Source organism: Monodelphis domestica, chromosome 5 (assembly GCF_027887165.1).
Source record: "Monodelphis domestica isolate mMonDom1 chromosome 5, mMonDom1.pri, whole genome shotgun sequence".
NCBI classification, from domain to species: Eukaryota; Metazoa; Chordata; class Mammalia; order Didelphimorphia; family Didelphidae; genus Monodelphis; species Monodelphis domestica.
The window spans coordinates 314,131,665-314,156,672 of record NC_077231.1 but is presented as its reverse complement, the minus strand read 5'-3'; the positions used below and the strand labels follow the sequence as shown (position 1 = coordinate 314,156,672).

The following is a 25,008-nucleotide window of genomic DNA, read 5'->3' as shown; positions in this document are numbered from 1 at the left end:
AGTCCCCAAAGTAGGAAGAAGATCAGGGAGGACTTCATGGAAGAGGGGGCACTGAAGATAGTAGGATGGGTAAACAGCTCCTCTAAGGGTAGGGAATGGGGTGAACTAAGGCATAGAGACAGGGAAGTATGAGGCACGTGAAGGGGGTAGCGAAGGGCTCCTTTCTGCTCCTCCCTTTTCTCTTTCCCCATGAAGTACCCGAAATCCTTCACATGTAAAGTCCATTTGTAACCTGCCTGAGAATCCCCCCAGAAGGGAAGGCAGTCAGGGGCGTCCCCAGCCCCCAGCACAAGACCTGACTCCCAGAAGGCGCTGAGCGACTGGCTGCTGACTGACTGGTCCCTCGGCGCCCGCATCTCCCCAAGATCAGGGATGCTTCTAGTTCAGCTCCCCTCCCTCCCGGGACCCTCCAGCCTCCTGGATTTGTTCTCCCGTTTGGGCAGTTCCTTCTGTCCTCTCCCTCCCGTTACAAGGGAACTCGTGGACCCCAGGGGTTGTTTTTGCCTTTTTTGGTGCCCCCCGTGCCTGGCACATAGTAGGCACTTCATCAATGCCCGTGGACTCGACTTCCCTCGTGTGTGCCTTAACCTCAAGCAGCCTCTGTTGACTCAGTCACAGACGTAGCAATAAATGACTGCCTTGGATTTCGGAGGGAAGTTGCTTCAGAGAGACCCCCTCCCGCCGCCCAATCCCCCCAAAGAGGGCAAACACAAGGCGGGAGCTGCTTTCCCAAAGAGGGAACCTCTCCCGAGCCGCAGCCCAAAGCGCCGACACCTCAAATCCTCCGCGTTCCACCCGTCCCAAGAGCCCAAGTCTCAGAGTCCAGCTGCGCAGAATGCTTCAGAGTCGATGGAATGTCTCATTTGCTCCTCCCCAGAACCCTGGGGGGAAGGGGCTCTCAGTCCCCATTTTATGGGTGAAGAAACAGAGGCTTAGAGAGGTGAAGGGACCCTCCAGCGTCACAGACTTACTGAGAACGGGTCCAAGGCAGAATTTGAACCAGGCTCTTCCTGACTCCCAGCTTCAGCACCCTCCCCACTTCACCATCCAGCCTCCCTCTCAAACTAGCTCCAGGGATGGACAACTACAATGAAAGCTTGAAGACTGGGGTGACCCCAAATCCAGGCTTTGGCCCTTCACTGGGGGTGGCTTCTCAGTCAATTCTCTGTTGGAGGAAACTGAGTCACCGTAACCCTCCGGGTTGGGAGACTCATCGGTTCCAAACAGGACTATGCAAACAGGATGGCAGCGAGCAAGGAGACTCCTGCTCTGGGTGTAAATGACTCATTCCCTTGGCTGCTCCAAGTGGAATAATAATAAGGAAATTAAGGCTCCTTTTCTAGTTGCATTCCCAGGGCTGGTCCGGCTCCCAGTAGTGCCAGAAGAAGGGCCAGATGGAGAAGAGCTGCTCCGTGTCCCTGCCCTTAAAGAGTGGATCCACTTACCGTGGGCTTCGAGCTCCACGGCCCTGCGGTTGGCTGTCCCTCCCCACTAATAGCCTCGTCCCTTCACAAATTTCAGGAGATTATCCAAGCAAAGGGCTGAGACAACCAGGGAAGGCTCAGGCCATTCTGTGTCTGCGGTATTAGCAAAGTCACAGATGGAGGCGGCTGCAATAATATCTACTTAAGAAAAAGAATCATGTTGGGAGGTAAAATATTCCAAGCCCAGACACGTCCGGGAGGGCTGCTGGGAGCAGGCAGGGAGCCCCTGGGAGCACAGGGGAGCAGAGAGCCCCAAAGAGAAGCTCCATCTCCCCCTGGCACTGGCTGCAGCTGCTCTCTCCGGGCTGTCTTTGAATACTGCTGTGGCTTGAAGCCTGACAGTGTCCATGTGTGTGAGGACTGGGACATGGCGGAACTGGGGCCACCCCAAACTTTCCCAATGGGTGCAGAAGGCCAGCGGGGAGCTCAGGGGGCAGGGCTGGGCCCCGGGCCTTGGACACGTTCTTGGTTTTGAAAGATCCCTCATCACCCCCACACAAGGGCCACGGAAGCATTGTGGGTCAGAGGAAGAGAACAGAGCAAGGGCTCGTCAAGTGATGGAGCTCGTAACCACCTTCTGGGATCAGTCGTCTAAACCATTTATCCTGACATACAGATTTTTAGAAAATTGGGTCCAGGTCCAAAGCCAGCATCCTAGCCCAGGGCCGACTCCTCCAAGTGCTTCATGAGTGTCTCCCTCTGCATCATTAGAGACAGCACCCACACCCTCCCCGAGATCAGGGATCCTTGGCGGTTCTGGAGCGACATCACTGGGGGGTAGTGGAAGGAGAAAACGGGGTTCCCTTGTGCAAGACACCCCCACTCTTTGGACCTCAGTTTTCCCATGTGGCACGAGGGACTTCCACGTGCTCTTCGTGCTCAGGGTCCATCCAAAGGCTCGCCCTCTACCCCTGGCACCCCCTGCCCACCACACATGCGCTCCAAGGCTCCCACTTACTGGGCAGCGATCTTGATGAACTTTTTCACCAGCTGAACTCGCTTACAGAGCTGGCTGCAAAGCAGGATCTCGGTGGCCACCCACAGCTGGACCTCATTGCATCTCTGGAGAAGGAGACTGAGATTCACAGTGTTCTCACTGCTTCCTGGTCGGCTAAAGGTGAAGTAAATCAGCTCTTGCTGTGGGAACAGAACCATCTTTTTAAGTCTGGATGTTATTTTGGAGGGTGATAGGGGGGTCATCACTCTGGGGCAGTGCCTGGAGTCATGAAGACTCATCTTTTTGGGTTCAAATCCGGCTGCAGACACTCACTAGCCGTGTGACCCTGAGCAAGTCACTTAATCCTGTGTGCCTTAGTCTCCTCATCTGTAAAGTGAGCTGGAGGAAATGGCAAATCACTTCAGTACCTCTGCCCAGAAAGTCCCAAATGGCATCCCAAAGAGTTAAACCTCACTGAAATGATTCAACAGCAAAAAATTCATTCCTATTGTTTAGCACTATGCAGAGTACATACGATGCACTAAATAAATGCTTGCTCTATCTATCCATCTATCTGCCTGCCTGTCTGTCTGTCTGTCTGTCTGTCTGCCTGCCTGCCTGGCTATCTGTCTGTCTGTCTATCTATTCATCTCCCTCTATCTTTCCCTCTCTCTCTCCATCCATCATCTCTCTGTATCTCTCTCTCTTTCTAGCTCTCTTTATCATCTACCTATCCATCCACCGTTTACCTACCTATCAGTCTCTTTCTCTCATACAACCATCCATCCATCCATGTATCTTTCCTTATCATGTATCCACCATCTGTCTGTCTATCTAACCATCCATCCATCCATCCATCTATCCATCTAGCCACCTCTACTACTACCTACCTACACACCCATCTGTCTATCTTGCCATCCATCCCTCCTTCCATCCGTCAATCCATCCATCCATCCATCCATCCCTCCATCCCTCCCTCCATCCATCCATCCATCCATCCCTCCAACCATTCATCCATCCATCCATCAATCCATCAATCCATCCATCCATCCATCCATCCCTCCATCCCTCCCTCCATCAATCCATCCATCCATCCATCCATCCATCATCCATCCATCTACATATGTCTGTAGGTACACATGCACATGAGTACATATGCCTATATCTTTAGGTACATGAATGTGTGGCAATTACCAACCCTCAGGCTGCGACATAAGCACCAAAGGCTCATTTCCTTTCTCCCATAATCCTTTGGTGCTTATGACCCAGCCTTGGTCTTTTGCCACCCTCAGAAAGAACTCATGAATTGACTGAGGCTGGGCGCCATGTTGAGCCCCAGATGGGGCGCTATCAAACAATTCCTGTTCCTGATGTAGAAGCTGGTTGTGCAGGGCCAAATATAGGACCTGCTTGCCCAGCACAGAGGTGTTCTCAAGGGCAAAGGTTGCTTGATGTAGTGAGCGGCCCCAGTGGGTCAAAGAGAGCCCATCACTTGGGCATCATCCCTGCTGCTCAAAGAGCTGCCAGCGCTCCAGCAATAGGGCCTTTGCTTCATATGCCTCATTATCCACGAGCCTCAGAACGATGCCATGGAACAAAGTCTCCTGGGCAGGGTTAGCCTCAGTCTATAGCTGAGCAAACAGACCTTGGGGTGAGGCGGTGAGCAATGACTAGCCTGGGCTCATCCAAGTAATAAGTAGCAGAGTCAGGATTCGAAGTCAGAGCTTCCAGACTTTGGGGGCAACACACAGTCCACGGTCACAAGACATTCTCTCTGTCTCTGCTTCTGCCCATCTTTTACTCATATATACATACATACATACATATTTATATAGGTGTGCACACACACAAACATCCATATACATACCAAGATATACATACCCTGGTGGCATACACATATATATCCAGATATACACATATAGGGAGTGTGTGTTTGTACACATATGTACACATAACATATATGTACATGTGACACACACACATACAACTCATGGCTACATATAACAGTATGCTTCTGGGTAGACCCAGAAAAGGGAGTTCTGGCTGCTGAATTCTTGGCACAGCTTCTGAAGTCCAAGAAAAGAATGTTCTTGTCACCCAAGTTCTTGACACTCAAATGGTTCCACATTAGACACTTTGAGGATTTTATCCATGGAAATAACCTCAAAGAAGAGGCCTAGCTGTGGGCTGCCCTGCTCAGCCCTTGGGACCATGGGACCTTTCCGTCTGGCTTGCATTTAAACTCCCTGAGAGCAGGGCTGCCTCCATTTTCTTCTCTATACCCCTGGGGTTTTGCAAAAGTAAAGCTTCTTTCCTCTTTCCCTCCCTTCCTTCTACTGGAAGGGATCTGAGAGAACACTGAATCTAAGCCTTGTTTAAGACTATAGTGCCAGTAAGTGCCGAGGTGGAATTTGAACCCAGGTCCCCAAGACTGTAGTCAGTTATTTGGCTACTGAACCTTCTAACAAAGTAAGATGGAGAGATTCAGGTAGAAATCTCCCCCTCCTGGCTTCCTTCAAGTCAGCTAAAACCCCACCTTCTGCATGAAGCATTTCCCAGACCTCCCCAACCTTGGTGTTTTCCCTCAGAGATTCTCTCCAGTTTATCCTGTCTGTATCTCATTCATCCATATGCATGCTGTCTCTTCCATTAGACTATTAGCTCCTTGAAGGCAGGGGCCACATTTTTCCTTGTATGCCCATTGCTGAAGCTCAGGGCCTGGCACACAGTTGGCACTTAATAAATGTTTGTTGACTTCAAATGACTTTCAGAGAACCATAATTGGAGAGGGAAGGAAGTCTAGAATTGTGGACCAACCCCATCAGACTAACAGCTAAGCAAAAGGAGACCTAGAGAGCTTAAGGACTTCCCCAAGGCCAAACTCCAATGAGGTGGCAGGATTAGAAACGGAAGCTGAGCTTTGCTGACTCTCCACTGCTTCTCCATCTTGAAATGTCAGCCACATTCAAGGTGCCTTCCTCAGCCAGAAGGTCCCAGAACCACAGCTGGAGAGCTGGGAGGGTCCTTAGAGGACAGGGAAGGGGAAGTGGAGATGTTCCAAGAGGAGGAAGAAATGCTCCCCCTGAGAATGACTCTTGATGAGAATTTAAAGGGAGCGATGGAAAATGTAGAGGGATATTTCATTAAAAACCTCAAAAAGTCTGATAGAAATGTTAGTTCAAATCATGTCTCTTCTTGCACTCTCCATTGCAGGCAAAATGGCTATTTGCCACACACACACACACACACACACACACACACACACACACACACACACACACACACACACGGCATCCCTTCTGCTGCCTCCTTGGCTCAGCCCCCGTGTCCTCTGCTTCTGCTATGCTATCCCTCCTCAGGTAGGTCTCTTAGCATCCCTGACTTCCTTCAAAGCACAGCTGAGGGCCATCTTGTACAACTTCCTTGATTGATCCCCTGATTTGGGGACTCTCTCCCTCTTGAAATTTACTGGACATGCATTACTTATAAGCACCTGGAGGGCAGGACCCTGCTTTTTGGTTCCATCTCTGTATATCCAGTGCCAAGGAAAGCATCTAACAAAGAACAGATCAATGAGTATTTGCTGACTAATAGGACTTTACGCTGCCTTTTTGTCTCCATTCAACTCAACAAATACCTATTCTGTGCCCACTCCAGGATGGCATGTTGGAGATCCTTCCCCGGGAGCCACACCAAAGTTCCTTTCGTTGACCATCTTTTCCCATGAGCTCTTACCTCATGAATTGAGTTGAACAGGCTCCAATCAAAGTTCATTAATTCCATGGCCAGGTCCCATGTGTTCATTCCCAAGATCCTCAGCGACCTTTGCTGGGATTCCTCACTCTCGACCAGCGGGCTCTAAATGGATGGGCAGAAGTAAAAGGATCCTGAGCAACGCCCGAATGTTGTTTTGCTAAATTAGTTACTCTGCGGAGGCCCTGACAATAATCCTCGACGAGTGCACTTCATATTTCTTCCCGTCTGTTCGCCTTCGATGAGTTACAGCCTATTTGGGAAACGGGCTCAGAAACCAGAGTCTGCGATCAATGATTTCTGATTGAATTAGCCCCTCTCTCCCACACAATATAAAATCTGATTATAGGACCCTGCCCCTGGAGTGAAGTAATAAAAGCAAAATCCCTGAAATCACTCTTGCTCCTCAACTGCATGCGTGTGCAAGGCCACCAGGGAGAGGGGGGAAACCAGCAAAAGGGACGTCACGGGCCACGTCCATAAGATGTACGTGGGTTGTACATGGAATGCACTTTGTATTCTTTACCTGCCATGAACAAGGACAACTATGTGGAAATGCCAATGGATTGGGCCAGGTAAAGAAAGAGGGGATCACAACTGCGTAGAAAATTGGCACGAAAATCAGTTGGGTGTGTCTGAGATGTTTACAAGGGATCCTTAGACATAGGGTTGGGTTCTTTTCTCTAGATGACAGAGAAGTGCCTTCTCTCCTCGCTGCTCCTTCCCGCCCGGCCCCAAATGCGAGCTTTATGGTAATTGTACCGCCCTGAAATTTGACATAGAAAATGAATTAGACAAAAACCAAAAAGTCGCCTAAATATCTTATTCTGGCTGAGATACTTCTGGGACCCCTTTCCAAAGCAAGTCACAACACTACTTCTCCTATAAAGGGCCTTCATCCCTGGGCTTTCCCAGTTACCAGTCATTACCAATCAATCAATCAATCAATCAATCAATCGGAAAACACTCATTTAGCACCTACTACGTACCAGACTCTGTGCTAGATATTAAGCAATCATTGATGGATTTTTTTTGTGTGGGAATAAAAGAATTACTGGCTGGGCAGGATTCATTTCTTCCAGCCATTGATTCATTGTTTAGGTGTATTCCTTGGGTCTGGTGCTTGCCTGATAGACAGGAAGCATCTGATACCTGCTCTCTGAAAGAAGAAATCCATTCTAGTCTAGAAAGTGGGTAATTTTTATTTGTAAAAGTCCTTTATGCATACAAATGATTTCTAGTAAAAAGAGACTTTCCAAAATGGAGCTTTCCTCATGCCAAGAGGGAGCCTGGTCATGCTTCCATCCAGGGAGCTCTTTTCTTTTAAGGGTCTTCTATGTGCCAGGCTTTGGGGACGCAAATCCTCCCACATCCACCTTCTATTGGGGGAAATGTCATGAGCAGATAAACACAAGAAAATTGGAGAAGCAAGGCTGCGGCTTCTCAAGGCACAGGACAAAATTTCCCTGAAGAATTGGCTGGCTACTCAGCATCTGCATAATGTCCCCTCTACAGAGATTTCCAACGGGACCCGAGAGCCAGTGGGGACGTTGAGTCCACAGTACACTTGAGCGTGGCCCATCTCGCCTCCGCCATGTGCAATTATGAAATAACTGGAGTGTGCTGTTGGCCTTTTACAGACCTTGTCGTTCCTTCCCTAGATGATCCCAGGGTTAATGTTGCTCAGAGTCCCGTGATATCATCCCCTCCCTTAGATACACAGCTTCCTGTGGACTTTTCCTGCCCTCAAAGTTTACCTGCTGGCCCCTACCTTCAGGACCCTACTTGCTCTCTGTTTTCCAAAAGGATGAACTAATATGTTAGCGGCATCACATTTACGCATTCTGGAAACAAAGTTCCTAAGCCCAAAGGGATCCCTGGGAACCAGAGGCAGAAACAGAGAGAACACTGCTTCGCCTGCATTGCTCACAGGAAGCCAGGGGGCAGTGGAGTGAGAATCTTAGCAAGAATTGGGGGAAAAAGCCCAGATCTGGCTTTCCTCAGCCTCCCAATTCTCCTTCACATCATTCTCCTTCATTCTCCTGCTTTTTGGAAAAACAAAACAAAATCCTTACTGTTCTGTCTTAGAACTGATATTAAGTGGTGGTTCCAAGGTAGAAGAGCTGGAAGGGCTAGGCAATTGGGTAAGAAACTTGGCCAGGGTCACACAGCTAGGACGTTTCTGAGGCCAAATTTGAATCCAGGACCTCCCATCTCCAGGCCTGGTGCTCTCTCCACTCTGATACCTCACTGCCCCAATCCTACTGCTTTTTAAACAGGAAAGGGGGCTGCAAACCCTCTCTCCGTGGCTGTTTCCCGGAATTCTGATTTTGTAAATTAGTTAGAGGTATTAAATGAGAAGCCTAGAGACCCTCTTTTGTCCTGCTGGCTGCCCAGGGTCCATTTCTGAGCCAGATCTCCCCAACTTGCCAGAGACTGGTGCTAGAATTCAGATCCCCAGGAAGGGTTCACCCTAAGGGCTAAGCTTCCTTTCTTTGTGCAGTGAGACTACAAGGAGCCGTGTTTAACTTGGCTAAGAAGGTGGCACACTGGGGAGCGGGCTAGCTTTGGCTAGGAGGCCACGGTGGGAATCCAAGCTTTGCCACTTATTCCCTGGATGATCTCTGGCAGATCTTTCCCTCTTGGGTCTCGGATTCCTGGTCTGTAAAATAAAGGGGCTCCAGACCCTGCGCCGCCCGCTTTGTGCTAAGACCCTTCAGAGCATCAGGTCTCCTTTGGAGACAGGAACCTGAAGGACTATCTGTGAAATCCATGCACCCTCCAGGCTTGAGCATGTTCCAGCTTTTACTGGTTTCATACGAGCCAGCACTGTTCCATTTGGGGCTTTACTATTAGCACCCACCACCTGGTAGGGGCTTAAGAGAAGTTTGTTGATGACTGTTAATCCGATCCGAAGGATGGATTATTTTTTCTGGCCTTATCGTTGAAAGCCCATTTGGAGAGAGCATCATTTTCTTTCCTTTTTAATTGGATGCAAAGGCTGAGGGTTCTTACCAAAGTCTCTGACAGATCCTTCCGGTAGACGTAGATCCGACCCGATAGCTCCAGTGATTTGGAGATGGCTAAGTCATTTGGTTGAAGTTCGTGCTTTTCTTTAAGAAAATCAAAAGAAACAGAGTGTGAGCAGAGCCGTGACACTGGCAGAAATCCTGTCGACATAGCAGCATCTCTCACAGAGCTACCTTGGAAAAGAAATCTGCTTGGAACAGGGAGTGTGGTGCGACTCTCTGTTAGGACTCTGCTCGCTTCCATCCATCATGCATTAAGTTCCAGCTACAGAGGGCCAGAAGGTCTAAGCACAGGAACCCAGGAACATAGCGGGGTTGAGTCCTGGCATACAGTAAGTGCCTAATCAGTGCTTGCTTGTGATTGCTTCTCATGTACAAGTGAGCGTGTGTGACCACAGGCGGCTCACTTAATCTTGATGTCCTGGGAAACTCACTGACTGCAAATGACAGAATTCCATTGGTGGAGGGAGTTTGCATACTGGGATCTTCCCCCACCAAGGAAGTCATCGATCCAGACTGCCAGCCATCATCGCCTTCCCACTCCTGGCCAAAAACAAATCCGCCAAATGGGCAAAAATCTATGTGACCCTTTTGACGGGACCCTCATTTCTGGGGCTCTGCTCCATACCTCTCCCACCAAAGGCTTTGGGACCGCCATTTTCCTCGCTGAGGGGTCCGGAGGCCCCTTTCCCTGCACCTTCCAAGTTAGAGATTGAGTTACAGAGAGAAGTCAGGCCCAGACAACAAATAATTCCGGTCAGAGAAAGAGGACTAAAACGGAGGAAGGGAGTCTAAGAGGGGGGCAATAGCTAGGGAAAGTTCTGAGAAGCGTTCTATTGTTCCTACAGGGAGAGGAAGGGTTTATAGACCCCACCCCACCCCTTGATTTACACCAGAACATTTTATTTTACAGTAAAAAGTTCTTTAGGTACTATATAAGTGGGTAATAAGAAAGTGATGATCTGAATTCAAATTCTGCCTGTAATAATGCTTACATATGCAGCCTTGGTAAATCACTTAATCTCTGTTTGCCTTAGTTTCCTTATCTATAAAATGAAGATAATAACAGCACCTGCCTCCTGGGGTTGTTGTGATGATAAAAGGAGATACTAATTGTAAAGTGCCTGGACCACAGTAAGTGCTATGTGAATTCTTGCTGTTATGATGCATCCATAGGTTAGGACATACACTTCTAAAATCCATTCAGGTGAAACTGAGGTTGCTGAAATATATTTCCCCTAATCCTCTCTCCTCTCCCCTCTCCCTTCCCACCTCTCTCTCTGTCCCTCCCCACTTTCTCTTATCCCCCTCTTTCCTTTGCCTTTGTTTCTCTTTCTGTCTCTCTCTCTCTGTCTTTCTCTGTCTCTGTCCCTCTGTCTCTCTGTCGCTTTCTCTCTCTGCCTCTTTCTCTGTCTGTGTTTCTCTCTCTCTCTCTCTCTCTCTCTCTCTCTCTCTCTCTCTCTCTCTCTCTCTCTCTCTCTCTCTCTCTCTCTTTCTCTGTCCCTCTGTCTCTCTGTCGCTTTCTATCTCTGCCTCTTTCTCTGTCTGTCTTTCTCTGTCCCTCTGTCTCTCTGTCGCTTTCTCTCTCTGTCGCTTTCTCTCTCTCTCTCTCTCTCTCTCTCTCTCTCTCTCTCTCTCTCTCTCTCTCTCTCTGTCTGTCTTTCTCTGTCCCTCTGTCTCTCTGTCGCTTTCTCTCTCTCTGCCTCTTTCTCTGTCTGTCTTTCTCTGTCTCTGTCGCTCTGTCTCTCTCATTTTGAATCAGATGCTTCCCTCCTGGCTTAGAAGGTGTTTGCTTTAGTATGTTTAAATTTTTACTCTGTTTCTTAAGTCAGCAAATGGAGTCCAGCTATTAATCATCAGAATTACCAAACTGTTGCTTGAATGTGGCCTTGAGGGAAAGGATGGAAAAGACCTGGTAGAGGAGAGAAACTTAGAACTGATCCACCTTCCAGAAGTTGATTTCTGGCTGGGGGCTTGAAGTCAAAGGAGAAAATTATTGGCTTATTTGAACAACTTCCCAGGGCAGAAAGACTACATTCAAAGGGTTTCTAAGAATGAGAGAGGCTAAATATCTGGCACTGAGCTAGTTATCCACCCTTATGGAACCAACTAGTTTAAAAGGAAGCCCTACCCTGGAGGGGAAGGGGCTAAGGGAGTGGCTAGAGAGAAAGTCATGCCCCAGGGGAAGGCTCAGTCTGCACAAAGGGCTGAAGAGAGTAAAAGTGACTGACTTCTTTGTTTGCCTCCCTTCCAGCTGCTACAAAAGAGGGAGGGTAAGAGGAAGAAAGAAAGGAGACCTAGAAAAGAGGGGAAGGAGAGAGGGGAGAAGGAAGGGTGAAGGAGAAAGGTAGAAGAACAGAAGAGAGTGAAAGAAAGGGGGATGAAGAAAGGGAGAGAAGAAAAGGGAGAAAAAAGCATTGGGGAAGGAATTAAGAGGAGGGAGGGAAAGAGGGAGAGAGAGAGAAAGAGAAAGAGAGAGAGAGAGAGAGAGAGAGAGAGAGAGAGAGAGAGAGAGAGAGAGAGAGAGAGAGAGAGAGAGAGAGAGAGAGAGAGAGAGAGAGAGAGAGAGAGAGAAGAGGAGTGAAGGGCAGAAAAATGGGGTAAGGAGGACAGAAAGTATAAGGGAGGGAGTAAAAGGGACAGAGAGGAGCACAAGGATGAGATGATGGAGTTCTCCATTCTGGAGACACCTTCACTGCCCTAAAGGGAATTAAGATGACCATGTAAAACCAAGGTCACATTAAATACAGGGTTTGTGTATTAAAACGCATTACTTCTCGGAGGATAAACTACATGCAAAATAGATTCTTTTAATAGGCTGCACTACTAATAGATTTTAAATTACTCTCCTCCTCACAATGTGTGAGATGCTTCTAGGGATGGTCCGTAATGTGTCTATGCATATTAGAAATCTATAAACCGCTGATGAGTCTAATCTAATGGGGGATGAAAGTGGCATTTCACAGCATCCTATAGATATTGGGCAATAAAAGAGCCACTTATTAATTGCAAGATTCACGGAGGACTCTGCTCACGGAGAGCCTGCCTGCCTGCCTGCCTCCCAAAGCTCAGAGCACCTCAGTGCTGGGCCTCTCAGGAGACTTTCTAGGAAGCGGGATCCAAACAAATGGGGCTGCCGGATGCTCACCTTTTCCACACCGACCTGTTCCCCGGATGGGGAAGGAATGACTTCACATGGAAATTTGTCATCTAATTTTCCAAGGCACTTAAAATGAAATTAGCCCCTGTCTGCTGGCAGAGCTACACTTGCCTCCATGACAAACGTGTCTGAAATCTATTATCAAAGTGGAAACAATGCAGCCCCTTCACTCTTAGCACCCTTTCTAGGGGGAGAGGGGTGAAACCTGACCTGGGGAGCGAAGGGGGCGGGACAAGCGGCCCTGGACAAGCAGGAATTTCTACTGACCTCAGCTGGGGCAAGATTAGATGCTGCATTTGCATAGGCAATTTGATTGGTTTCTTTTCTCCATCTCATTTGCCTCCAAGCAGTGAAACAATAGAAACTCACTAAGCTGTGGGAGAATTCTTCCCAGCTCCTTCCAGAGACAATGCCCAGGGACCCTCAGCCATGCCACCTTCCAGGCTGGATCCCCCCCCCCGCGTCCCTCTCCAGTAACCTCCCAGACAACGTCAGTTGTTGCCTCTCCCGGGGTTAAAGCGGCTCCTTTGTGTTCTTCAGGAGTAATGAGCTATTAAAAAGGGTTGCAAGCAAAACAGCAGGCCAGAGACCCTGGGCTGGGGAAGGCATCGGGGGAAATGCAGGGGCCCAGGCGGGTCACCAAGATCAATAGTGTCAGCTTGTAATCTGGCAGATTTTATTCAAGAGAGACAATGAGCCTTTCTGTGTAGCTACATAAATACTCACAGCAGAAAGGGCCAGGACTGCGTCGACATTCACATTGTGTATCTGAGGCAACATGGTCCAATGATTCTAACCACTGTGTTTGCCATATTTCTTCCTTTTCATTTCATTAAAAAAACATTCCTGACCATTGAGCAGCCCCACTAGATGGTCTTCTCATATTCATATTTTCTCCTCCCCCTCTGTCTCCCTCTGTCTCCCTCTGTCTGTCTGTCTGTCTCTCCCTCCCCCTCCCCCCCTGTCTCCCTCCCTCCCTCCCTCCCTCCCTCTCTCTCTCTCTCTCTCTCTCTCTCTCTCTCTCTGTCTCCCCCCTCTCTCTGTCTGTCTCTCCCTCTCTCTCTCTGTCTCCCCCCCCTCTCTCTCTCTCCCTCTCTCTCTCTCTCTCTCTCTCTCTCTCTCTCTCTCTCTCTCTCTCTCTCTCTCTCTCCCTCTCTCTCTCTCTCCCTCTCCCTCTCCCTCTCTCTCCCTCTCTACCTCTCTCTCCCTCTCTGTCTCTGTCTCCCTCTCTCTCTCTCCCCCTCTCTCTGTCTATCTCTCTCTCCCTTTCTCTCTCTACCTCTCTCTCTCTGTCTCTTTCTCCCCCTTCCCCCTCTTCTCTCTCTCTTTCCTTCTCTCTGTCTCCCCTTTCTCTCTGCCACCTCTCCCTCTCTCTCTCACTCTCTTTCTCTCTCTTTCTCTCCTCCTTTCTCTCTCTGTCTCTCTCCCTCTCTCTTTATCTCTCTGTCTGTCTCTTTCTGTCTCTTTCTCCCTCTGTCTGTCTCTCTCTATGTCTCCACCTCATTCTCCCTCTCTTTCCCTTCCCCTCTGCCTCTCTCTCCCTTTTCTCTGTCTCTCCCCCTTTCTCTCTCTCTGTGTCTCTCTCTCTCCATCTCTTTCTCCCTCTGTCTGTCTCTCTCCACCTCTTTCTCCCTCTTTCCCTTCCCCTCTGCCTCTCTCTCCCTTCCCCTCTGCCTCTCTCTCCCCTTTCTCTGTGTGTGTGTGTCTCTCTCTTCATCTCTTTCTCCCTCTGTCTATCTCTCTCCACCTCTTTCTCCCTCTCTTTCCCTCCCTCTTTGTCTCTCTCCCCCCCCTCTCTCTGTCTCTGTCTCTCTCCCTCTCTCCCTTTCTTCCCTCCCTCTCTCATTATTTCTCTCTCTCTCCCCTTCCTTCTCACAAGCAATGTCATCCTTCAGCAGTTTTCTGGACTCATTTAAATATGAAAATATAGGTGCTTATGTAGGGTCTAAAACAGGAGAGCTTTGCCCTGCACTTCAAAGCCCTGGAACACCTTCACTGGTATTCCATTCTTGGGGGGGGGTGAGGGTGGAATTCGGCATCCAGCAGGACCCAAGAATTGGCTGTTGTCATGGAAACAAGGGGAGGAAACAGTCTTTCATGGGGACCAGCCCAACAAGGGCTCCCTGAAGGGCGCCCCACGGTCCTACCAAAAGAGAGGCAACAGGAAATGAGGATTCCAGCACAGGAAATGACTTACCCCCTGAGAAGGTGACGGCCACCAGGGCCAGGTCGTCCTGGGCGTGCTGGAGCTTCCCGGCCACAATCTTGAGGATGTCCTGAGCCGTGCTGGAAACCCCAGCCTTGACGCTGACGTAGGAGTGCTCCGTGATGTACACGTGGCAGAAGACTGTGAACAGAGGAGCGCGTGAGTAAACAGCAGGAGCAACAAGCTTCCCAAGCCAAGGCTCCCAGGCGTCTCTGGGGTCTGGGTGGGCTTCTGTTCATTTGGAGTATGTCGAGTCAGCCAATAAGCACGTGGTTGGCACCTGCTGTGTGCCTGGCCCTAAAGAAGGGCCCTCCAGGAGCCCAGAGTCCAACAGTGGAGACAACATGAAGCCACCGTGGGCAGAGGAGGTCACAGACCTGGGAGCGGGTCACCCGAGGGAGGGCCTAGCACGAAGGGGGATGGGGCAGGATTCCTGGACAGGGAAGTGGGGAGGAGGGGGGAGGAGGAGCGAGACCCATCCAGGCGTGGGGGAGGGCCGGTTAAAAACACGCGGAATTGGGAAATGGAGGGTCTTTGTGGGGAACAGCCATAGCCTTGGATCCAAGAGTACATGATGGGGATGAAGGTGTAAGAAGCCTGACAAGGCGGGAGGAGGTGAGCTTATGAAGGCCTTGAATGCCAAGCAGAGGATTTTGTTAGGAATGCCAGTTTGGGGAAGGCAGCCCCTGCTCCGTATAACGGATCGTAAGGGGGAGGTGGCCTCCCACACGACCTGCCCCTGGCTGGGTGGCCCTGGCCGAGGGTCACTCCGACTCTCTGGAGCCCAGGCCGGAGAGATGCTGACCCGCGTGTGTGTCTATTCCCCGTCTGGCTGGGCACCACACTGGAGAGGACGGATGAGAGCATGGCCTGAACCGCTCGAGGTCGGACGTGCTTTACAGATGAGGAAACTGAGGTCAGAAATGGAAGCCGAGCGGCAGTGAAATAAAAGGGGGTCAGAGGACCCTCCCTGCCCGATGCAGGTCTGCCCTCGCCCTCGAGCCCAGCCCAGGCCATGCGGCCAACATCCGGGCCTCCGAGCCCCACCTTCCTGCCACGCTGCCTGTCCCATAAAGGCCAGGATGATAGAAAGCTCTGCGGAGGGCCGGTGAATCCTTCCTTCCAGGCAGCCACACTGGAAGGTCTGACCGGTAATTCCTTTTCCATTTCTTTACCCCATTCCTGTTGGGAGCCCCGGCCGCCTCGGCCAAGGCCAGTGGGAGCCAGCAGGGTGGCAGAGGGCAGCCAGGCCCGGGCAGGGACGGCTCTGAGTCCCACTGGCCCGGCGGTGGCGGGGGCTTTGTTGGAGGGCTGGACGGCAGGTGTTTGCTGCCAAGGAGCCTTGGGGAAGGCAGGGAGGGAGGAGACAGGATGGAGGAGGAAGAGGGCAGAGCCAGGGGGAAGGGGGCAGAGCCAGGAGGAAGGGGGCAGAGCCCGGGGGAAGGGGGCAGAGCCAGGAGGAAGGGGGCAGAGCCCGGGGGAAGGGGGCAGAACCAGGGGGAAGGGGGCAGAGCCAGGAGGAAGAGGGCAGAGCCCAGGGGAAGAGGGCAGAGCCAGGAGGAAGGGGGCAGAGCCCGGGGGAAGGGGGCAGAACCAGGGGGAAGGGGGCAGAGCCAGGAGGAAGAGGGCAGAGCCCAGGGGAAGAGGGCAGAGCCAGGGGGAAGGGGGTAGAGCCAGGAGGAAGAGGGCAGAGCCAGGAGGAAGAGGGCAGAGCCCGGGGGAAGAGGGCAGAGCCCAGAGGAAAGGGGTAGAGCCAGGAGGAAATGGGCAGAGCCCGGGAGAAGAGGGCAGAGCCAGGAGGAAGAGGGCAGAGCCAGGAGGAAGAGGGCAGAGCCCAGGGGAAGGGGGCACAGCCAGGAGGAAGGGGGCAGAGTCAGGGGGAAGAGGGCAGAGCCCAGGGGAAGGGGGCAGAGCCAGGGGGAAGGGGGCAGAGCCCGGGAGAAGAGGGCAGAGCCAGGAGGAAGAGGGCAGAGCCAGGAGGAAGAGGGCAGAGCCCAGGGGAAGGGGGCACAGCCAGGAGGAAGGGGGCAGAGTCAGGGGGAAGAGGGCAGAGCCCAGGGGAAGGGGGCAGAGCCAGGGGGAAGGGGGCAGAGCCCGGGGGAAGAGGGCAGAGCCCAGGGGAAGGGGGCACAGTCAGGAGGAAGGGGGCAGAGCCAGGGGGAAGAGGGCAGAGCCAGGGGGAAGGGGGAAACTTCCTGATCCTCAGAGCTGTCCCAAGCGATGAGGGCCCGGCCTGTGGCCCACACTAAAAGCTGGGGCTGCGGGGAGGGAGGCCACGTGGACCCTTCCGTGCCGGGCTTCCAGCACAGACTGTCGTCCCCTTGGCTTCAGGGAGAACAAGGAGCGTCTCCTCTTCCCAACCTCCAGGTCTGACCCCCCCAAATGTCCGCATCTCTGGCCTGTCGGGCCTGAAGCCCGTAGGGACGGCTTGGGGGGGGGGGAGCCGGCTTCCCTGCAGGGTCAGGATTAGCCCCTCCCCCTCCCAGCGCAGACATGAGGCCATTTGACCGCTGTCTCTCCATCCTCCTCAGGGACCTGCCGGGCCGGCAGGAGGATGGACGAGGCTGCTGTGGCGTCCCTGGAAAAGGGAGTTTCGCAGTCAGGCCACAAATCAGGGTGCACCAGACCTGTTTACAGCTCATTAACCAGCCTGGAGAGCACGAGGGCCACCTGGCCTTGGGAGGATGCCGTCAGGGTGGAGGGCGATGGCTGGGGATGCATCCTGGCAGGGGTCAGCCTGGGCCATGAGCCTGGAGAGGGGGGCGGGCAGCGAGAACCCCCGAGGCCGGGCTGTACGAGGGCGATTACGGCCTTCGTCCTCTGCATCGGGGGCTCGCCAGGGACTCCAGAGGCCGATGGGCCACCCAGAGGCTCCTGCTCTCTAACGGCAGCCTCCGAGAAGCCTCCGGGGCCCTAGTATGTCAAGAGTTGAACTCAGGACCTCATTGGCACACCGTGCCTGTCTGAGGCTAAAGCAGAGCCCCGAGCTCGGGGATCCCCCCTGAGCTCAAGAGCTGCGTGAATGAGCACGGAAAGCCTCATCGCGTCCTCCAGACCCCCAAGGCTTGGCTGCCCCCTGCTAAGGAGTCTGCATGGGGATGCACATCATGTCCGAAGGACACTCAAAGACCTCAGCGTGACGCCTGGCACACAGTATGAGCTACATAGACATAGCTGCTTCCTAACGATCCCTCATCTGCCTGCACCGGGTGCTTCTCTTCTGACTCTGTATGTCCATCTCCTATACCTATAGATTCTATACAACATAACCTATAGACACTATGTAGCACATAACCTATAGATACTATGTAACACATAACCTATAGACACTATGTAGCACATAACCTATAGATACTATGTAACATAACCTATAGACACTATGTAGCACATAACCTATAGATACTATGTAACACATGACCTATAGATACTATGTAACACATGACCTATAGATACTATGTGGCACATAACCTATAGACACTATGTAACACATGACCTATAGATACTATGTGACACATAACCTATAGACACTATGTGGCACATAACCTATAGATACTATGTAACACACGACCTATAGACACTATGTGGCACATAACCTATAGATACTATGTAACACATGACCTATAGATACTATGTGGCACATAACCTATAGATACTATGTAACACATGGCCTGTAGATACTATGTGGCACATAATCTATAGATACTATGTAACACATAACCTATAGACACCATGTAGCACATAACCTATAGATACCATGTAACACATAACCTATAGATACTATGTAACACATGACCTATAGATACTATGTGGCACATGACCTATAGATACTATGTAACACATGACCTATAGATACTATGTGGCACATAACCTATAGACACTATGTAACACATAACCTATAGACACCATGTAGCACATAACCCATAGATACTATGTAGCACATGACCTATAGATACTATGTGGCACATAACCTATAGACACCATGTAGCACATAACCTATAGATACTATGTGGCACATAATCTATAGATACTATGTGGCACACAACCCACAGAGCATACACAAGTGGAATAAGCCACAGATGATATATAACAATCTATAGATTATATATAAACACACAAACCATACATAATGCATATATAGAATAATCTATAGATTGCACATAACCCATAGAATATATGTGAGATATATAAGCTATGGACTAAATATACGAATATATGGATAACATAGAACCTATAGCCTATAAATTGTATGTAAACCATAAGCTACATGCGCGCACACACGCACACACCCCTTTCCTCACACCACACAAGCACTCAGTATACTCCAAGGGCTTCGGCCATTCTACTTCCTCTTCCTGGAGGTGTCTTTTGACCTTGGGAGACTCTAGCAAGGGAAGGACCCCCAGCCTCCGTGGAACAGTCCTTTCTTCTCTGTCAGCCACAGAGGAATAAACGTCTAAAGGCAAACCTGGTGGAGGTCCAAGGAGCTGGACAAGCTTCCCCCTCCCTCCCGCTGCCATCGGGGGGTCTCCCCCCTCCTTACTTACTTTCCTCGGTCTCCCCCACAGTCCCTCGGTGCTGAAGCCAATTCTCCTTAAGACTAAATTGGTGGAAAAGGGCTTTATTCTGTGGAGGAAGAGAAAAGGGCAATGAAGGCATGTCCCCGGCCCTCTGGAAAACCCCAGGGACGTCCAAGAAGAATGGGGGGGAGGGGGGGAGTTTTTGCTTTTTAATAGGGACGTGCCCAGTGCCTCTCAGGGCAGGGAGTTGCCTCAGTGAGCACAAGCAGAGGTAGTGAGCCTGAGCCCAGCAGCCTGTGGCGGCGGGCCAAGCACCGGGGGCCCCTGGCTTCCTCCCCAGGCAGCACATGCCCCAGGGTTCTGATGGGCATTCTGGCAGGATGATTCCCAATCGGGTAACCGGGGTTGCTCTAGCTCCGGGGCTGGGGAAGACCTCAAAGGCCACCTGGGTAGCTGCCATGTGCAGGAAGGAGCACAGACCAGGGAGGCTCAGCCTTGCAGCAGCCCCCGGCAGCCCCAGGGGGGTCCTGTCATGCCTTTGGAAGGCTCGGGCATCAGGGGAGGCCTCCTAGGCTGTACCCCCCTACTTCGGATGTAGAAAACTTTCCCCTTACCTTTCTGTGTGGCGAGTATTCATCCACAGTGCTGAAATCAGAAGGTACCAGGTCAGGCTTGGCTCAGAGAAAGAGGACAGAGAGTGCCCACCCAGACCCCCCATGCCAGGGAGGCATGGTACCCCCTTCCTGAGAGATGCCACCTCCACCCCAGCACACTCAGGAGTTAATCCTGTCCTCTCGCTGACAGCAGGAAGGGAAGAGACTCCATGTGGAATGGTGCCAGGACAGGATCCAGAGTCAGAGGATCTGAGTTCTAATCTAATGGGAGTTTTGCTTTTTTAAAAAACCCTTACCTTCCTTCTTAGAATCAATACTGCGCATTAGTTCCAAGGCAGAACTCTGCCACTCATGACCACTGGGACTTTTGCCTCAGTTTCCTCATCTATAAAAGGGGCTTCCAAAGCCCCCTCCAGATCTAGATCGGGGAACCCCCTGGACAGAAGGCAGTTATCTAGGTCACTCTCTCCGAGCACTCCATCCTTCCTTGAACCATCCAGCTCCTGGAATCAATCCTCCACGTTGCTTTGTGTGTGCTCAAAGGACTTTCAAGTCAGGCCCAAGGACACCGTCCCTGCTCCCCACGGGGGTTCAGTCACAAGCCCTGATGTGCCCAGCGACCCAGAGAAGTGGTCAGGGCTCCAGGCACCTGAATCTCAGGCTGATGCTCTTGTAAAAGCAGCTGAGGGGACGTGGGGCAGCCAACCCTTCTGGTGACGTTGCAACTCGCTGACAATGACAGAATCCCGGCCATAGGTTTAGAAGAGACCCCAGAGGTCCTCTAGTCCAACTCCCTCATTTTACAGATGAGGAAACTGAGGCTGGGAAAGATTCCGCGAGCTGCCCAAGGTCATAGAGCTATTGAACTATGGTCCTGATGCCACTGTGTCCACTATCCGTTTACCCACAGAAAATCATTGAGGACCAAAGCAGAGTGGTTTGATCTCACTTGTTCTTCTCAAGGAGAAGCAGTTCTCCCAAGGAGTTACCTTAGATGAGAGAACAAAGCTGAGGGGAGGAAACCTGAGATTTCCATTGATACTAGGACAGCGTTAAATCATCTTGATTTTTAAACATTATTTTAGGCCAAATAGTGACTCTCCCCTCTAGGATGCCAGCCCAATGTCCGTGACTTATTGGTCCTGCCCTTCCATTCTGAGCATCCTCTTTTCCCCCTATTGTGGTGACCTGAAGAATGGAGTCACTGCAAATAAAAACTTTGCCATCCTGGTAATAAGGCTCCCACCTTCCCTCCTCCTCACTCCCAGCCCCTGCCCCAAAGCCCAGAAAACAGGATGCATTTGAAGCAAGGATTATTTTGGATTAAGCTGCCACAGAATACAATTTTGCCCCATAATCCTTCCATTTCCTCATGTTTACATAATACTTTGAGACCCTAGAAACCACCTAGCGCATGTGATGAGGAGCTGAAGGCTGTCAGAAGCAGCAAGTGGACTCGCTTTGTGGGGCCCCCTGTGCCCTGCCCGGCTCCAAATGACTAAGGACCCCCAAGAGCTTGGCAGCCTCAGAAAGGAGACCCCAGAACGGGGAAGGCCAAGGATCCGTGAAACTGACCAGCTGAAATCCCCAGAGCCCCTTCCTCTGGACCGTGATGGGTGCCACCAAGATGAAATGATGCTTTACACTCAGATTGACGCTGCTACTCGAGGAAGACTCAGTTCAATCAATCAGCGGGCATCATGATGCCAGGCTAAGCTCTGGGACAAAAACGAGACCGCTCCTTCTGTCAGGGAGGGGACCCTTCTTTTCTATCCTTTGAATAAATATCCTCACCTTCTATCTTATAATCAATACTATCTATTGGTTCCAAGGCAGAAGAGCAGTCAGGGCTAGACAATGGGGGTTAAGGGACTTGGCTAAGGTCACACAGTTGGGAAGTGTCTGAGGCCAAATTTGAACCCAGGACTTCCTGTCCCCAAGCCTGCTCTTGATCCACGGAGTCACCTAGCTATCCCAGGACCATTATTTTCTTTAAAAAGGGCATCTAGGTTGATATGATCATCATCATTCCAGCAGAGGAATCCCCACTTTTAGAAAGAAAAGGTCAAGTATTACAATGCTGGATTCTCTGGCATCAGCCTCTCCCATATGTTTTATAATTCGATAGATGTATAATTATTATATTATATAATATATAGGATATAATATAATTGTATCAGAAATGCAGTGATAAGTTGGCTGTTTCTTTCCCAGCCAGCTAAAGGATGATTATTTCTCTCCAACTCACTTAGTCGTGAACACCGAGGCAGTTGTGCCAAAGGAAGGCCCACTGGATAAAGTGGGTTTCGTTAATCTTTCTAAATTAAATATAAAGCCTCAGGAGACCCCACAAAGAGTCTGTGACCTATTTATAAAATATCTTTTTAAAAAAGAAATCCACATCTATGCTCAATTTCAGAGCTATATTTTTGAGTCACAGAAAGACCAAAATTTAGTTTTATATTCAATTGCCCCCCCCAAAAGTGAATTTTAGCCTCATTAAATTTTTTAAAAATCTAAGGAAGTCGCAAGAGTTGGCCTTGGAATCAGGAAGACTGAGGTTCAAGTCCTACTTCTTCCAGATAGCGGTCGTGTGACCTTGGGGAAGTCACGGCACCTCCAAATGCCCTCACCAGCTTTCTGGGACTCTGAATCACAGAGCGGCTTCCGTAGAGGGAGTTTCTCCACTGGCCATGCACCCACGGGGATAAAATTCAGGATTAGGACAAAACAAACAAGCAAACTCCACTAAAAACAGCTTGTGAGTTTTTTTTCTGCCTGTTAAGGAAACCCTTGATTTTAATGGCATCAGCGGCCACTTCTATTTTACTGGGAAAACAGAGTCTATTTCTGTTTATTCCAAGAGACAACAAGGATGTTGCTAGCCACAGACTCTGGCAGAGCCCAGGAATCCCAAGGGACATCACTTCCTGGTCCTCTATCACCTCGGAAAATGCCCCATTTCTCCACTTGGTACATGGAATCTAATTGAAAATGACAGCGCAATCAAGGTCAGGTAGGAAAGACAAATGGGCAGCTTACTGCCGTCGGTGCAGCCCCAGCATCTTCTGCAGCTCCTTCAGCTCCTTCTCGAGGACTGGATATTCATAGACGTCATCCAGCACGTTCCTGTAGATGGTCTGGAAACACACACAGAGAAAGGCAGGTGAAATTAGCTGCTGACAAGTTCTTATTAGTCTACTTAACATCGATAGAGCACCCGGCACTGGGCTAAATGCTGGCATTCATGTTTCTGGTCTTGGAATGCAGATGCTCTTATTTGACAGATTTTACAGATAAGGACACTGAGGCAAAGTGCCATCAAGTCCTGTGCCAGTGTGACACGGCTAGTACATGTCTGAGGCGGGATTCAAACTCAGATCTTCCTGATGTCCCACCAAGTACTCTACTATGCCAGGTGACCCTGGGCAAGCCATCCAGACTCTGTTTGCCTCCGTGTCCTCATCTGTCAAATGAGGATAATGCGAGCATCTTAAAAAGGACTGTCAGCTCGGATTCCCAGTCCAATTCCACAAGACCTTTTTTCTCTGAATCGAGACGTTTCAGGGCGCCCTGGAGTACCTTCAGAAACATCTTGGAGTGCTCGTCCTCATGCAGCCAGTCCTTGTACAGGCCGATCCACTGGGACACGAGGTGCAGGACTTTGCGCTTGCGCCGGGGAATGTCGCAGGTTTCTTCCCGGCCGTGATATTTCTTGGCAGAATAGGTGCGGAGGGTTAAAGAAAACAGGTGGGCAGGGCTGTGGGGCCAGTGTTGGGGGGGGCTCTCCCCAGTTCTGTCAGGCAGGTTCCCCGGGAGGCGGTGCTCTCCCGTGGAAGAGAAGCCACAGCAGAAGCAGGAGCGGCCCTAGAGGGATGCCGAGAGCTCAACCCTGTCTGAGTCCCTGATCGGCCCCAGGTTCTCCCTCCCGACCTCCGAGGGCCTGCGTGGGGGGCTTCCAAGACCCTTCCAGCAGCTGTCCCCGAGACTGACCCTGAGGGAGCCCCGATTCCAAGGAGTGGAAGCAGAGCTGCCCGAGGCTGGGGCGGCCCCAGAGGAGGAGGCTCCGCCGTTCTGGTCCCCTGCATCCCACGGCTGTGAAGCCTCTGGACTCCTTCTAGGAAAAGGCTTCAAAATGCACAAAATGAACTACAGGAGAAGCCAATTCTAATGAATTATCAAACAATTTTGAAAGCCTGTTCGTGGGTCCCAGGTTAAGAATTCCTGCCCTGGGAGAAGACAGAGGGGCCTTCTGGAAACCTGAAACTCGATAAGGACCAGGGCAGCCCCGAACAAGGAATGCTGGGCTTGGAGGCCAAGGACAGGGGTTCAAATCCCACCTGTTCTTAGGACTCGGGCCACCTTGAACAAATCAAACTAAATCAAACTTCCTGAGTGTCTAGCAAGATGAATGGCCTGGAGGAGATCATCTCTGAGGGCCTGGACACCTCAGAATTGAGCAAAAGAAGACAAACAGCCCCGAGGCAGCAGGGAAGAGGCATGCCTGCTTTTACTTCCCAAGAGTACAGGGTGGGGATGAACAGACTCAGGGGTTTGTCAGTCTTCTCACACAGCGGGTTTTGTTTTGGGTCATGGGGTGGCTCCATGGATAGAGAGCCTGGTGATGGGAGGTCCTGGGTTCAAGTCTGACCTAAGATGCTTCCTAGCAGGGTGCCCCTGGGCAGGTCACTTAACCCCCATTCTTAGCCCTTGCTGCTCTTCTGCCTCAGCACCAATACAGATGATTGACTACGATGGAAGGTGAGGGCTTAAAAAAACAGTAAGAAAGAAGTTGGCCCAGATTTTCTTGCAGTTGAAATGCAACAGCTACTCTCCCTATGCCCTTAGGGGTTCCCGCTTCCCCTCTCTGCAAAAGGAAGTGGCTAGACCCATTGCCCTCTACGTCCTGTCCAATCGGAGACCTCAGTGATGCTCTTGGAGGGGGCAGAGGCCACCTCACCTCACTGTAATCCTCTTAGCCCAGGACTGGGCATCTTCATGATTAGAGCTCTCTGCTCAAAAATGAGGGGATCCACTGGAGCACCCCAAAGGCCTCCTGCCCCCCCCAAGCAGGGAACTTCTCCATGGCCCTGGGCAACTTCCTGACCTGCTGAGAGTCCCTGAGTGGGAAAGAATGAGGACCATCAGGAACATACTTGTTCCCACAGTCTTTTATTAAACACCCACTGTATACAGAGCTCCAGGTAAATTAAAAAGCCTAGCTTAGTCCTGGCCTGTGCCCTTGTGATGCCAGCAGCCTGCTTCTCCCCTCTAGAAAACCTGGCCATTTTCAGAAGAGCCAGGATCA

General features: G+C 50.9%; 1 protein-coding gene across 1 annotated transcript in view; it reads right to left on the bottom strand.

Moving 5' to 3' along the window:
- The window catches only part of RAPGEF5 (Rap guanine nucleotide exchange factor 5), a 247,107-nt gene that overhangs the window by 25,619 nt on the left and 196,480 nt on the right, over positions 1–25,008 (bottom strand). Inside the window, exons 13-20 of the mRNA XM_056800508.1 lie at positions 23,283–23,427; positions 22,743–22,840; positions 19,701–19,731; positions 19,114–19,192; positions 14,561–14,710; positions 9,190–9,287; positions 6,157–6,279; positions 2,443–2,621 (exon numbers count right to left, since the gene is read on the bottom strand). Of these exons, the coding sequence (XP_056656486.1) occupies positions 2,443–2,621; positions 6,157–6,279; positions 9,190–9,287; positions 14,561–14,710; positions 19,114–19,192; positions 19,701–19,731; positions 22,743–22,840; positions 23,283–23,427 (903 nt within the window). The remainder of the gene's footprint in view (positions 1–2,442; positions 2,622–6,156; positions 6,280–9,189; positions 9,288–14,560; positions 14,711–19,113; positions 19,193–19,700; positions 19,732–22,742; positions 22,841–23,282; positions 23,428–25,008) is intronic.